Source organism: Hippocampus comes, unplaced genomic scaffold (assembly GCF_001891065.2).
Source record: "Hippocampus comes isolate QL1 unplaced genomic scaffold, H_comes_QL1_v1.1 scaffold39, whole genome shotgun sequence".
Taxonomy (NCBI): domain Eukaryota; kingdom Metazoa; phylum Chordata; class Actinopteri; order Syngnathiformes; family Syngnathidae; genus Hippocampus; species Hippocampus comes.
Window position 1 is genome coordinate 2707830 of NW_017842054.1, and position 14877 is coordinate 2722706.

General features: G+C 46.7%; 2 protein-coding genes across 2 annotated transcripts in view; one reads left to right on the top strand and one right to left on the bottom strand.

Annotated features, from left to right (window-relative positions):
- The window catches only part of grem2a (gremlin 2, DAN family BMP antagonist a), a 16482-nt gene extending 7947 nt beyond the window's left edge, over positions 1 to 8535 (top strand). The window contains exon 2 of the mRNA XM_019860258.1: positions 7777 to 8535. Within this exon, the coding sequence (XP_019715817.1) occupies positions 7778 to 8332 (555 nt within the window). The 5' untranslated portion in view covers position 7777 and the 3' untranslated portion in view covers positions 8333 to 8535. The remainder of the gene's footprint in view (positions 1 to 7776) is intronic.
- Positions 8536 to 8732: 197 nt separating this feature from the next.
- Positions 8733 to 14877, bottom strand: part of fmn2a (formin 2a) — a 39030-nt gene continuing 32885 nt past the window's right edge. The window contains 4 exon segments of the mRNA XM_019859964.1: positions 8733 to 10047; positions 10162 to 10243; positions 12250 to 12399; positions 13660 to 13711. Coding sequence (XP_019715523.1) covers positions 10021 to 10047; positions 10162 to 10243; positions 12250 to 12399; positions 13660 to 13711 — 311 coding nt within the window. The 3' untranslated portion in view covers positions 8733 to 10020.

A 14877-nucleotide genomic window follows, 5' to 3' on the forward strand; every position in this document is an offset into this window, starting at 1 on the left:
CCACCGCCCCTCCATTTGGACGCCACTGCAATTAGACAAAAACAAAAACAAAACAAGAAATGGATTAGTCCATTTCTTACCAAGTCGCCACTTCAACTATTTTTCTACAGAAATGGATGCGCCCGGATTTTCTGTAAGGTGAAACATTTTACAGATGACTTTTAGAAGCGAACAACGTTGCAGAGGTAGTGAAATTTTAGCCCTAAACTGTGGGGGACCCAATCTGAAATTCAATGTCAGACCTGCTTCCAGTGAGCAGGACATAACTCCAAAGCAGCGTGTAATCGGAGCATCTGTACTTCTTGAGGAAGCCAACGTGGGCTGTTTGACTCCCACCGGCGGCCCACCCAGAGTCCAAATCTCCCAACTTGAAGGTACCTTGCATAAAAGCGTCCTGTAAAATAACAGTCATTAGTGGCCGCAGATCGCTGGGAATTAGCGTTGCCAGGTTGCGATGACAGTACGCCTCGGTGAGATTAGGAGCGAAACGCGGAACGGTTCGCGCCGTGTTTTCCGCTCGCGTCTTGCTCCATTCGTGCGTGCGGCGAACGCTCGGAGAGTCGCGCCTTCTGATCCGTCTTACCGCTGCGGCGACTGCACCGCCTTGTACGGTCTGCGCCGACGATAAAAGAGGATTTAGCCGCCGCGCTGACACATTACGCTTTCTTAGGCGGCACACGAGTCCTTTTACGAAACGATAAAGACTTTCAAACTGCCGTTTGATGGAAGCTTTGACACGCGTGAGGTGAAGCGAGGCCCTCAAAGACCTTGAAATTGCTGCGTTTTGGGAAAATTCAGCTCCTGAAGCCTGTTTCGCGGAGCAACATGAAATTTGGGAGGCGTGTCAATCATGGGTAGAGCCACCAAAAAGACACAAGAAGTTTACCATTTTGGTTTAAAAGCAAACATAGGACCCAAAAAGTGGGCTTGGTGCTTCCTGGTGGGGATGATTTTTGGAAAACTCAGTCCCTGTTGCTAGTTTAAATTAGCCGTTAGCAGGTCCATCAAGAACGCATAACTGAAAAGAAACAGCAAGTCTGCCATTTTGGTTGAAAAGCAGACTTTTTAAGACCCCCCAAAAAAGGGCTTGGTAGTGCCCGGTGGAATTTGTTTTTGGAAAAGTCAACCCCTGAAGCTAGCCTTGAAATTAGCCACATGAAATCTGTGAGGCAAATCCATCATCGGTAGCCCCACAAAAAAAAAAAAAATTTTCTCAAAAACGCATAACTGAAAAGACACAGGGAGCGTGCCATTTTGGTTTAAAGCAAACATTTTAGGGTTATTTTTGCCATTTCTGGGTGTCCACCAAAATCACTTTTTGAAGCACTCGATAGGTGAGCAAAGATAAATTGCGAAATATTTTAGTTTTTGTCGTTGCGCTCATTTCATGCCCCAAACTGGCTATTTTCGCCTATTCGATTCAAATTTAATGTCAACTGGATACGAAACTGATAGGCGCACACTAGTGGTGCACACTAGTGGCAACTTTCATCGCACAGGTTCAAGGTGAGTGCCGGCAAATTCTTCTACATCGATCTCATCCAAGCATCCGTTTTCATGCGTGCGCATCGGGCTGCAAACTGTTCCGACCGAGCCAGACGCCACCGTCCAAACTGTCCAAATGAATCAAGCAGGCATTGATTGAGTAATTAGCTTAATCAATGAAATGACATTAAACGCAATCAAATCGGGGAACGTTTACGTTTGTGGCTTTTGGACAAAAGCCAACATAAAGCGAGCTTCAAAAGCGTCATTTAAGTGGCCCCCGTCTTGATTGAACACTCGAAACCGAGAAGTATCTCTAATTGGCCGTCATTCACTCGTAAACGTTCCATTTGGCCTCTGAGGCGGAGGCGTTTTCTCGCTCGCTCAAGTCGGTACTTTACAGGGGGAAAAAGCTCAATATCTGCGAGTCATTATCAAGATGGATTGTGGTGACAAACGGGCTGCCCAAACCGCCTGGAGCAACCTCCCGGCGACGCGAGCGTTCTGACACATTGACACAGCCGAGCGGACCCCACCTCTCTCTTCCTCGGAAAAAAAAACCCCAAAACATTCATCCATCCATCCCAAACGTTTATGGGCCAACAGCCGAGGGAAGTTTGGCCAAATCCGCCAAACGCAGATCACGACACGCTTCCTCTTTGTCGAAGCGAAAGAAGAACATTGGTTTCTACCGCGCGCGAGTGCGGTCACGCGTGCGAGCGCCAGTTCGACGCGGCTCTCCGATAATTGAACACACTTTGCAGCGTGTGTTTGAGGCGCTGCGATAATTGAGACATCAGGTTCTGTTTGTTTTAGGTTTCCTTTGCAGACGGGTCGCGACAACGCCGTTTATGACAGCGCCTTTTGAAAAGATCTCGCCCGGGCTTTTGAAAGGGGAGCCATTAGCGCACGCCGATGCTATTTCAAGTGCCGCGGTGGAAAATAAAACGCAGCAAAGCCTAATGGCTGTTCTTTCTCTGGTATTTGGTTCTGGTATTTGTAATTTCATTAGAGGCCTGAATTTTGGAAGCAAGGTCTGCCACACTTCAGTGAAGCATGTCCCCCAAAGAATTTGCGGTCGCGCTGCAGTCGCGGAGATGTTTACGTGGGCGATATTAGTCTGAAGCAGACGGAGAGCTCGGCTACGCTCGGGTTTTTCGACCACAGTCTCCTTCCGCCGGCGGGACCCTGGAATGATTAGTGCGAGCGTCAGGCGGAGTGACAGAGTAGGGGAATGTCAGAGGAGGGGGCAAAAATTAAAAACACAAAGTTGTGGGGAGATACCCCAAACCTCAAGACCTCTCCGTCCCCCTTCCTACTGTCTCCATACTCAGACCACTAATCGCCACACCTCAACAGCCCCCCTCCCTTTGCAAAGCCTCAAATCCCTCAAGCGAAGCCTCAGACTGTCCAACCGCAGGATTGATGAGGAGCGCTTGTCAGGACTGGCACTATCAGACCCGTTTTTTTTGGGGGGTGAAGCACTCGATAGGTGAGCAAAGATAAATTGCGAAATATTTTAGTTTTTGTCGTTGCGCTCATTTCATGCCCCAAACTGGCTATTTTCGCCTATTCGATTCAAATTTAATGTCAACTGGATACGAAACTGATAGGCGCACACTAGTGGTGCACACTAGTGGCAACTTTCATCGCACAGGTTCAAGGTGAGTGCCGGCAAATTCTTCTACATCGATCTCATCCAAGCATCCGTTTTCATGCGTGCGCATCGGGCTGCAAACTGTTCCGACCGAGCCAGACGCCGCCGTCCAAACTGTCCAAATGAATCAAGCAGGCATTGATTGAGTAATTAGCTTAATCAATGAAATGACATTAAACGCAATCAAATCGGGGAACGTTTACGTTTGTGGCTTTTGGACAAAAGCCAACATAAAGCGAGCTTCAAAAGCGTCATTTAAGTGGCCCCCGTCTTGATTGAACACTCGAAACCGAGAAGTATCTCTAATTGGCCGTCATTCACTCGTAAACGTTCCATTTGGCCTCTGAGGCGGAGGCGTTTTCTCGCTCGCTCAAGTCGGTACTTTACAGGGGGAAAAAGCTCAATATCTGCGAGTCATTATCAAGATGGATTGTGGTGACAAACGGGCTGCCCAAACCGCCTGGAGCAACCTCCCGGCGACGCGAGCGTTCTGACACATTGACACAGCCGAGCGGACCCCACCTCTCTCTTCCTCGGAAAAAAAAACCCCAAAACATTCATCCATCCATCCCAAACGTTTATGGGCCAACAGCCGAGGGAAGTTTGGCCAAATCCGCCAAACGCAGATCACGACACGCTTCCTCTTTGTCGAAGCGAAAGAAGAACATTGGTTTCTACCGCGCGCGAGTGCGGTCACGCGTGCGAGCGCCAGTTCGACGCGGCTCTCCGATAATTGAACACACTTTGCAGCGTGTGTTTGAGGCGCTGCGATAATTGAGACATCAGGTTCTGTTTGTTTTAGGTTTCCTTTGCAGACGGGTCGCGACAACGCCGTTTATGACAGCGCCTTTTGAAAAGATCTCGCCCGGGCTTTTGAAAGGGGAGCCATTAGCGCACGCCGATGCTATTTCAAGTGCTGCGGTGGAAAATAAAACGCAGCAAAGCCTAATGGCTGTTCTTTCTCTGGTATTTGGTTCTGGTATTTGTAATTTCATTAGAGGCCTGAATTTTGGAAGCAAGGTCTGCCACACTTCAGTGAAGCATGTCCCCCAAAGAATTTGCGGTCGCGCTGCAGTCGCGGAGATGTTTACGTGGGCGATATTAGTCTGAAGCAGACGGAGAGCCCGGCTACGCTCGGGTTTTTCGACCACAGTCTCCTTCCGCCGGCGGGACCCTGGGATGCTTTGTGGGAGCGTCAGGCGGAGTGACAGAGGAGGGGAATGTCAGAGGAGGGGGCAAAAATTAAAAACACAAAGTTGTGGGGAGATACCCCAAACCTCAAGACCTCTCCGTCCCCCTTCCTACTGTCTCCATACTCAGACCACTAATCGCCACACCTCAACAGCCCCCCTCCCTTTGCAAAGCCTCAAATCCCTCAAGCGAAGCCTCAGACTGTCCAACCGCAGGATTGATGAGGAGCGCTTGTCAGGACTGGCACTATCAGACCCGTTTTTTTTGGGGGGGGGGCTGGGGGGGTGGAGACAGGAAGCTGGGCTGCAGACTCCAGGGGCCGTCTGTCATCTCCTGCGTACACGGTCGGCCCGATCATCGCTTTGGAAACTCCGAGGCTTTTGGGGAGTTTGAAGGGAGGGGAACACGGTGGTTGAGCGGTTAGCATTGCTAAATTCTGGTTTGGAACCCGCGGCGTTTTGCATGCCATCCCGACAGCTCACGGAGAATCATTCCTGCTAACGGGGTTTCCTCTTACGAAGTCCAACAAACACAGTTCACCGAAAAGGTTGAGCGCAGGCCGGATAATGGCTAAAAAGCTGCACGGATGAGAGTCAGAAGTCAGAAGTGAGAAGGTCCTCGAGGGCTCCGATCCAACATGTTTTCGATAGTTCCCTCCTCCAGCACACCTGATTTGAATGATCAGATCATCCGCAAGCTCTGAGAAGCCGGATAACGATCCTGATTGTTTGAATGATCAGGTGCATTGGAGGAGGGAGACGCGCTCGGTGTTGGAAGCAAGGAGCACAAGCTTTGGTTTGAGCTCTAACTATCTTTGCAGGCTCACACGGTACCGTAGAAACATCAGATTTTAAACTCGAAATGCCTGACCTGATGTTCATTCATTCCTTCATTTTCCGATCCGCTTTATACTCACAAGGGTCGCGGGGGGGGTGGGTGCTGCAGTCTCTCCCAGCCATCTTCGGGCAGGAGACGGGCGACATCCTGAACCGGTTGCCAGCCAATCGCAGGGCACACAGAGACGAACAACCATCTGCGCTCACACTCACACCTCAGGAAAATTTGGAGTGTTCAATCTGCCTGTCATGCATGTTTTTGGAAACCGGAATACCCGGAGAAAACCCACGCAGGCCCGGGGAGTACATGCAAACTCCACACCGGGGAGGCCAGTACTGGGATTGAACCCGGTACCTGTGCACTGTGAGGTCGACGTGCTAACCACTGGCCCACCGGGCCGCTCTGACTTGAATGTTTCCCTCCAAATTCCTAATGACGACTATACCACAAACTAGAGCCCCTAAACGCTTTCATTTCAAACTCATCTTACATTACCCTTAAAAATAATAACTACCAAGTACTTTTATTACCTTTATGACCACTGTACGATAAAGGCAAAAAAAAAAAAAAAAAAATGCGCAAGAATCGAAGCAGAAGGGACAAATGGCTGCCGACGTTGAACACGAAAACCAATGTCGCTGAGAAGCGATCGCTCGACGACACGGCCGCCTTGACATCGGGATCGCAAAGCAGCACCACAAAGAGTCGAAACCCAAAGCGGATTACCGTGAAGTCATTTGTTCCAGGTCAGGGTGAGTCGCAGGTCGCAGAGAGGAAGTCGGAGCCGTTTGCTGGGCAAAAGAAGACTCAATCGAAGCGCACGATGGCCTTGAGGCGCTTTGGTTCTTTGTTGGTCCTTTTCAGGAACATCTGTTCAAAAGATGCTTGAGTGATGGTCAAAAATGTGCTGGCGCAAAACACTGACAGCGTGCACGCTGGCAGACGAGGGATCAATTCTCCCTTTATGACGTGAGGACGATACAGAAGACAATCGCAGAGGCGGCAGGTCATTCTCAGTGCAGATTTCAAACAAGAGTATATCAGCAAAGAGAATAAAATGAGAACTGGGTACTTGCCTGGGAGGGTTGGGGGGGGTGCAATGGGGGTCCCAGTCTTCCTCCCCTAATGGCATGCAGATGGGCCTGTCCAATGCCGGTTTACATATTTGCGGCATAGTTCATGACTAAAGCAAACAAATTATTACCAATTATTTTGCCCGGCGACTCGACCAAAAATCAACTTCCCCTTCTCGTTATGTGTGTGTAAGGGCATCATTTGATTGGAGGGCTTTGTTTATTTTGTGAACGGTTGCATAACAGAAAAAAAAACCTCAATACAGGGAACCCCAACTATTTGTGGGAGATTGGGATCAAGTCCTGCTGCAAAAAGCAAAAACACAAGAAACTGAGGGCTCCCACAAAAATCTTTCAAATTGCCTGTATTAACAGTTTAGAATGAACAATGAACCCCCCCCCCCCCACACACACACACACACAAAAAAAAACTTTCACATACTTGCTTTTTTTCATAGTCTGGCTGGTACTGCAAGTTCAAACTCGAACTTCCGCGTCTAAGTAAGAAAAACGTTTTTCTTTTTAGTTGAAAATGACTTCCCTTCAGTAGAACCCCATGTTACACTGTGGTCAAAGGTCCAATCCTGGTTGGTATTTGCGCCTGTTGGTGCTGTAAATAGTCTTGCCTCGCCAGATGCCGCATTCTAAACTAGCGAGCTAGCTGGGTCTCCTTGTTGCCGCATGAGGCAGCAGCAGAACGGAAGGGAAAATTTTATGGGCGGAAAAGATTTATGGACCGGATTGTATCGACTATTGATGGGGTATACAAGTGGAGATACACGCGTACAAGGTGTGTGAGAAAAGTTCCTGGACTGGTGTCACAAAAGACATATTTCAAATCCAAAGTACAAACCAAGTTTTTCCCGTCAAAATAATATTCCTGATGTCCACTTCTGGAAGGATTCTTCAAGCATCCACTGGAGCTCTGTCGTATCGGCCAAGTTGAAGTCATCCACATATTCCAAACGGTTCCCCCTGATGACTCCCTTGAGGTTGGGGCTGAGGGGGGGAAAAATGTATCACATAAAGCCCAGCTGGGTGAGGAGGGATAGCCAGGAAGTGTCAGATGCTCAAGCCATCGTCGCGGTGAAGCAGCCACGAGTCGCACTCGCACAACTTGCCGCTTGTCACACAGTGAACCAATCAAACCCCGCTGGGTCTTGTTGCTTGGCGGTCTGGCCCACACCGAAGGGGAAACTTGTCGCTTGGCTTTGAAATCTTTCATGACATCAGTCCTAAACTTTTTGGAGAGAAGTTCGTCAACGTAGATACTTAAATCATATCTCTGCACGGGCAATCCATTTTAGCTTATGGTGAGATGAATAGCCGAGTTTGTGATGAGCGGACCACAAATAGGCGGCGATTGACTGCAGAAGTAACGACAAGCCGATGCTGACAAATTCATTTCAGCAAGACCAGAACGTAAAAGGTGGTAAGCGTGAGCGGGCGGGATGAATCTTTTCTGATCATGCGACAACAGATGTTTTGCATTTTGTTCCTAACGCACACTCGTTCGTCTCTGTCCGATTTTAGAATGCTGTGGAGAATAACCATCGCGGTCATATTAGCTGGAGCGCTCTGCATCACGGCAGAAAGCAAAAAGTCCCGGCCGCAGGGCTACATCCCGTCGCCGTACAAGACCAAAGCCAACCTGTCCTCCGAGCGTCACCAGCAGCTCCTGCAGCCCAAGCCCGAGGTGCTGTCGTCCAGCCGCGAGGCCTTGGTGGTGACCGAGCGGCGCTACCTGCGCAGGGACTGGTGCAAGACCCAACCCCTGCGCCAGACCATCAGCGAGGAAGGCTGCCGGAGCCGCACGGTGGTCAACCGCTTCTGCTACGGCCAGTGCAACTCCTTCTACATCCCCCGGCACATGGGGCCCAGCCACAATCGAGGACAAGGAAGGAAAGGCCACAATAAGGCCCAGGAGCCCTTTCAGTCGTGCTCCTTCTGCCGGCCGCACCGCGTCACGCAGCTCACCGTGCAGCTGGATTGCCCCGACCTGCAGCCCCCTTTCCGGCACCGCAAAGTGCAGAGGGTCAAACAGTGTCGCTGCATGTCGGTGGACGTGAGCGGCCACGGAAAGCTGTGAAGACCCTTGGCGAAAACTCGCAAATGATGCCCCCCTCCCGGCCACCCCTCCAAAAAAAGCGCCCCTCTCTTTGCTTGGAACTTAATGAAACGCAGAAGGAGAAGACACTGATTCAATCACAGACTCGAGGACGTGTTAAGAGACTGTTACGTTTTGATGTGGGCCTGATATTTTCCTTTGTTGCCAGGGGAAAGAGTCCAAAAGCTAAATGACTTACTGGACCCAAACTGTGAAAGGGTGTTTACCGGTAGGAGATGATCAAAATCCGTCTCGTTCTCTTAAATCCATTCAGTGTTCTTAGCGATGCACAATCGGTTGTCTAAAGGCAACGCAATAAAGACTTTTGCCTGTTTGGACACACACACACACACACACACACACACACACACACACACACACACACACACACACACACACACACACACATATATCCTACAAAAAGAACAACAAAAACACCCCACAATACTGCTCAACATGTTCTCACAAGAATTTAGGAGGAACTCATCCAAAAACTCAGATGGACTACAAATATGGTGGACATGCTATGATGCGTCACCCACTCTTTGGTAAATTTCTGCATTAACATCAATGAAAATGTTTCAAAGTCAACCCCCCGCCCCCCGAGAAATCCCCAAATGCCCATTTTCTATCGAGAAAAACGCATTTGTTCTTGTACAAAATTCATGTGAGAACAGGCTGTACTGCTGCATGTGTATTTCAAGTGCAATGCAATATATCATCCAATATAAACATGTTATGTAAGTGTGCATATGTGAAAATATATTAAATCTATTTCATATAAATCCTATTTTATTATTTGGTTGCACAGCCGCTGACAAACAGGAGCAGGAAAGACCCACCAAAAATGTAAAATGAATGTAAATTATTTTATTCAATAAATATATATCTATATATCGATATCTTTTTCAGGGTCAAAAGGTATCCCATCTAAAACATGTCATGTGATCTTGTTGCTCCGTAAGCACCTTAGTGGATGAGAGGAAGATGACAAAACAACAAAATGGCCTGCATAAGAATTAAAAGAAAAGCGAACGATTTTAGCTTGATGACATTACATCACGATCGCTTTTATAAGAAGAGGGGGGCGGGGGGGGGGTGACCTTTCGAGGATGAGCAAATGCAGCAAAGGAGGGGCGAAAAATGCGGCTACCCAAAAAGTAAAGCCACGTTTTTTGCCCTTTTTCTTTTCAATGCAAATATCGAATTACAAATGACACGTTTCTAAAATCCACGTTGTCCAGCACTCATTTGTCAACTCTCGTGTGCGATAAGGCACTTTGTCAGGGTTATCTATCTTGTAAAACGCTTTGTCCGGAAAGTAGACGGAGATATTGCACTCGGGGAAAAACAAAGATCCTCTACATATGGCTTCAAAAAAAAAAAAAAATCCAACGCACGGATACAGTGTTGCTATGAATTTGCGCCGAGCATTTTCTGGCATCCAGGCTCAAATCCCCGAGGGTCGAGTTTGTCTTTTGCAAGCAATAACTCAATAAGTGCTGCCAGAAGCGGGATGAGCATTCCACGCTGGATACGTTTAAAATGGGCCAACTTGCGATGGTATTAAATTGATTTCTTAAAAAAAAGAATACTTTGGAGTAAAAATGACTGATGCGTCACGTCCGATTGTACTTTCGCAGTAGCCTCGGAGATTACCCTTCTCTGCTTTACATCTTCTGGCCCAGCTTCGCTTTCTGCGGAACAGAGAAAAGATGTTTTTATTTTGGGGGGGGTTGTTTTTCCCGAGACTACTTGAGATAAAGCAGAGTAGACCGGCAGAACTCAGACGAAGAAAAAGGACGACGTACTATTCCAGTCGCGTGTTTGGGTTTGACGTTGTAGGATGCTTTCTCCTTGGCCTGTTTGAAACACTCCTCCGCCATCTTCAGCCTAAAACGCAAGGCACAAAATATAGAGACAGAAACATTATTCTTCCCGCACGCTTTGGAATTTGTTACGTGTTAAAATACGTAATACAGAACAGAAACACCGTTCTGTATTATTTATTAACTTGGTTTGGGTGTCTGTGAACTACGAAATCGGAATGTGTTATTGGGTCACAAAAAAAAAAAAAAAATACTAATAGGGGAAAACTTACATTTTTTCTTCATATTTTGCCAAAATTAAGACAAAAATTTCTGAGGGAAAAAAAATTTGCCTTTGAAATCCAGTCAGAATTTTCCCAAAACAAAGTCAGTAATTCTAAGAGAAAAAAGTACATAATAAAGAATCCATGGCTTTATTTTCCAAGAATAAAGTCATCACGATCCAATTTAGCATATAAAGTTCCGTATTAAAAGATTTGAAAATCAGCCACAATGTACCCTGTTGTTCAACAAAATAGAAAGAAAAAAAGTAGCGTAAATCAAAAGTCAAGAAAATGATTGTCATAAGATGATCACATTTTTGTCCATTCTCGACATCTCAGCCCTAGTTACGATCTCCCAAAACTTACACGATCCTCATAAAACTGTGACCTGTGTTCTGTTCACAAAAAAAAAAAAAAAAAACATGACTATGACCTGTTGAGCGATGATCACTTCAACCCAAACAAAAATTCAGCTTCGGAAGTGGTTGAGCATTTTCACGAGTTGGCTTGTTCGCTCAAAGAAGAGGGCAGCGATAACTTGACCCGTCAGTGCCAGCACCGCGTGAGGGAAGATTACAATCTTTAACTGCGCAACCGCCATCGCACAGCGAAAGCCGCATGATAGCTTGGGGCCAAAGGTCAAAGGGTTAACGATTTCCCATTCTGTTTGTATGCTTTCCTGCCAGCCTCTCACTCGGGGCCTTTGGACGAATATCTCGATGTGATCTTCATGTGGCATAATGGACCAATTTGCTTTCTGTTGTCCTGCATTGTAATCGGTGTATCTATCACAGCACTGGAAGCCAAGTGGATGCTGCGTGCGTTCTTTTCATTACAGGGGCCGAGGAATCCGAATGACCGCGATAGGATCTACAGAGTGAGCGCGACACACTTGAACTTGTTCAAGAGTTGGGAGTTTACCTTTCCAACAGCAAAACGAAACAGCAGGATTTGATTTGACACTTTCCAAAAATGCTCACATTCAGCAAAAATAGATAGGGTCAAAATATGAGGGGGGAAAAAAAAAAAGCATTTCAAGAATTCACCATATACAATACTCATGTAAAGTAATAATATTTAGGGAAAAACAATACTATCCCAGAGCAACGTTGCGATATGAGAGGAAAAAGTCAAGAACAGCGTACAAACTTTGTACAAGAATAAGACCGTGGCAAAACTGCAAGAATAAAGATTCTGTAGTACAATCAGCTCAAAAGAAACCGTGCCACTGAATCTACGAGAGGGAGGAAATTAGAACACCCCACACACACCTTATCACACTATCTCCAGATGGGAGTAGCTAACATTAGCCATTAGCTGGCTTCAGATTTGGAAGTGAATTTCTTTTCACTATGGTAGGGAGGGGAAAAAAACACACCAATAAGCAAGAGCTTCTTTTTTTCTTTTTGCTTAGTTTTGCGTAATTGTTTTTCTTGCTTAGATTATATTTACATTTCTTGGAATAGTTCCTCAATGCGACAATTAGTTTTTAGTTTAGTAGTTTCTTATGAATGTGAGTGTTTGTGGGTTGCTAATGCTGCCGTGACAAATTAATTCCCCATCTACCAATTGGAAATAGAGCCTATTTGACTATTTTGGTAGCTAACTAGCTAGCTAGAAATGTATGTATTTTTCTTATAGCTAGCTAACAGGAAAAAAAAAAACCTAAGCTAAGCTAACTTTGGTACATTTCACAAAGCTTATACAGCTACGTTGACTCTATCTGACCACATAGCTAGCAAGCTAGCAAACAAGCAGTCTATTCATCAACATTCTAGCGCTCTAATCCAGGGCCTGCGTAACTCACCGTTCCTTTAGCATCAGCTTGTTCTGCTTCTTCCACTGTTCTTTAAAATCCGTGGAAAACTCGTGCCAAAGGCCGAAAAGAGTGTTGGGTGACGCCTCCTTTTCTCCCGGTTTGGGTTTGACCGAGAAGGATGTGCTGAGCTCTAAGAAGCTAAAGGAGGAGGAGGACAAAAAAAAAAAAGAAAACGGGAAGATCCAGACAAAACTATTACAGCATGAGATAAAACAACGTCAGTTATTGCAAAAAAAAAAAAAATTGGCGGTGTCAAAGCAAATATGCGCAATCCAAACGCTTATCTTGGAATTTGATGTTTTTTCGAAACAAAACAGTGAATTCAGACAACAGACTTAAGACATTTGGATTTAAGCCAGAACGCGATGTAGTGTATCGCTTAGCTATGCTAACCCGGTAGCAAAAAGTCATCAATCTATCCATCCATCCATTATTTCGTGGTGCCTGTCCTGCAAGCCTTTCCGAGCTGACTTTGGGCGAGATGCAGAGGACACCCTCGCGAAAGTCAGCAATCTATCCATCCATTATTCCGTGGTGCCTGTCCTGCAAGCCTTTCCTAGCTGACTTTGGGCGAGATGCAGAGGACACCCTCGCCGGTCAGTCATTCACATACAACCATTCGAACCCAGAACCTCCTGACTGTGAGGAAGACATGCTAACCGGCAGTCATTCATTCTGTTTTCGTTCCATTCGCCAGTGTGTATGTAAAAATGAAGACTGAAAATATCAATGGTATCCAAATTGCGGAAAAAAAACAAAAATGTTGAAGCCGATTTAGTATCAAATAAAGAGAAACCTTAAAATCTTGAACCTTGGTGGACACGTGTTTAGGGCGTAAAGGCAGGGAGGGCCACGCACCAACGATCCATCAGAATCGCTGGTGCCGCGCGACGACGCATGTCAAGGTGTTGAACAGGGAGCCCGTTTGCAGTGGATCAATACAGTGGGCAGGTTGGGCTCTCTTTGTTTGGAGTGCGCTGTAGGAACGCATTCCTCACCAGCCGTAACAGAAACCTGGAGCCAAGGCTGTCTACTCTCGCTTCGCTTAGATAAACAACGCAGACACCGCACGTGGGGGTGCGCGGGGGTGTGTGGAATAGGCTCCCGTCTACTGAGGCCCCCCCGGAACCATGGCCTGCACCTTCCTCATAACCGAAGGAACGAGAAGCCCTAAATATTGACAAAGCGGCAAGATTATATTCCTCTGTGAATATGGCATTGAAGGCTTTGTTGGATTTATCTTCCCGTGTTGCCTTTACTTCCAAACTCACAAATCAGGGCTTTGACGCACAAGAGCACGCCTTATGTAACCCGCGAAATGGAATAAGAGGAATCACCGACCGGAGAGAAGGTGAAGAAGCTTCGAGACTAATCCTGAAAGAAAGATCAAGGGCTTACGTGTTTTGCGTGTCTGCCAGTTGTTTCTCCTGCGTTTCCAGCTCAGTTTTGGCTGAAAAAGAGAAAGAAGAGAAAAAGGCATTTGGTGGGAAAACGAGAGCCGTGCGAGGAATGCGCGCCGGGGATGAGATCACTGGCAGGCGGACTTGTATGTACACGAGCGGTCCCGCCTGCCATCGTCGCTTAAACCAACAGTTGTTTTCGTGGTCGCTGGTGTGCCACCGAGCGGCTGGAGCGCTTCGCTGTTGCGCAACTGACAAATGATTCCGAGCGAGCGCAGCACAAGTGCCTCTTTGTGCTGTTGTCTCCGAATGGAGACGGATGGCTGCGTGGTGCGAAAGGTGCGAGGTGGAAGGCGAGGGTGGGGAAGTTAAGATGAGCAAAAATGGGGCATATTGAGGTTTTAAAATGTTTGTTGATTCGTTTGATAACATTTGTTTGAAAATATGTCTAGAATGGAAAATCGTGTGCTGCTTTTAATGCAAGTATAAAATGTTGATTATTTTAAAAAATGAACACCAGTTGGTCATTCATGATGAAGTGGAAGTTTTGCATCTTCTGTATTCATAACTGAGCAAAAAAAAAAATCTAATTTTTCTTTTTATCCATCCATCCATCCGTTTTCCGATCCGCTTTAACCTCACAAAGGTCCGGGGGCGTGCTGGAGCCTATCCCAGCTGTCTTTGGGCAGTAGGCGGGCGACACCCTTAACTGGTTGCCAGCCAATCGCAGGGCACACAGAGACGAACAACCATTCACACTCACAATCACACTTACGGACAATTTAGAGTGTTCAATCAGCCTGCCATGAATGTTTTTGGAATGTGGGGGGGGGGTAGGCTGGAGCCTCGACCACCGAGCCCTCTCTTTTTAATCCGAATACCCAATTATTCGACAGAATTTTTCAGTCGGATATTCGAATACCAAAATAGTCGATAGCTGCAGCCTTCGACATTCCAATACCTTAACTCCTACATTTTTTCCCCACTCCACTCTGAAACTTGCTCTTAGCCCAAAGCTCGTAAAGGGAGAAAAGCCGACGGATGAGACGACTTACAAGAGAAAAAAAAGCTACATTTACGAGACTAAAATCAGCAGTCTTACAGGTTTAACGTGACAGGTGATTCTCACTTTGCGGTGGCGTGGCGGTGAAGGTCAGGTCAATATTTCAATCATGTTTTTGTTTCTTTGCTAGTCCGTGAAAATATTACTTTACAT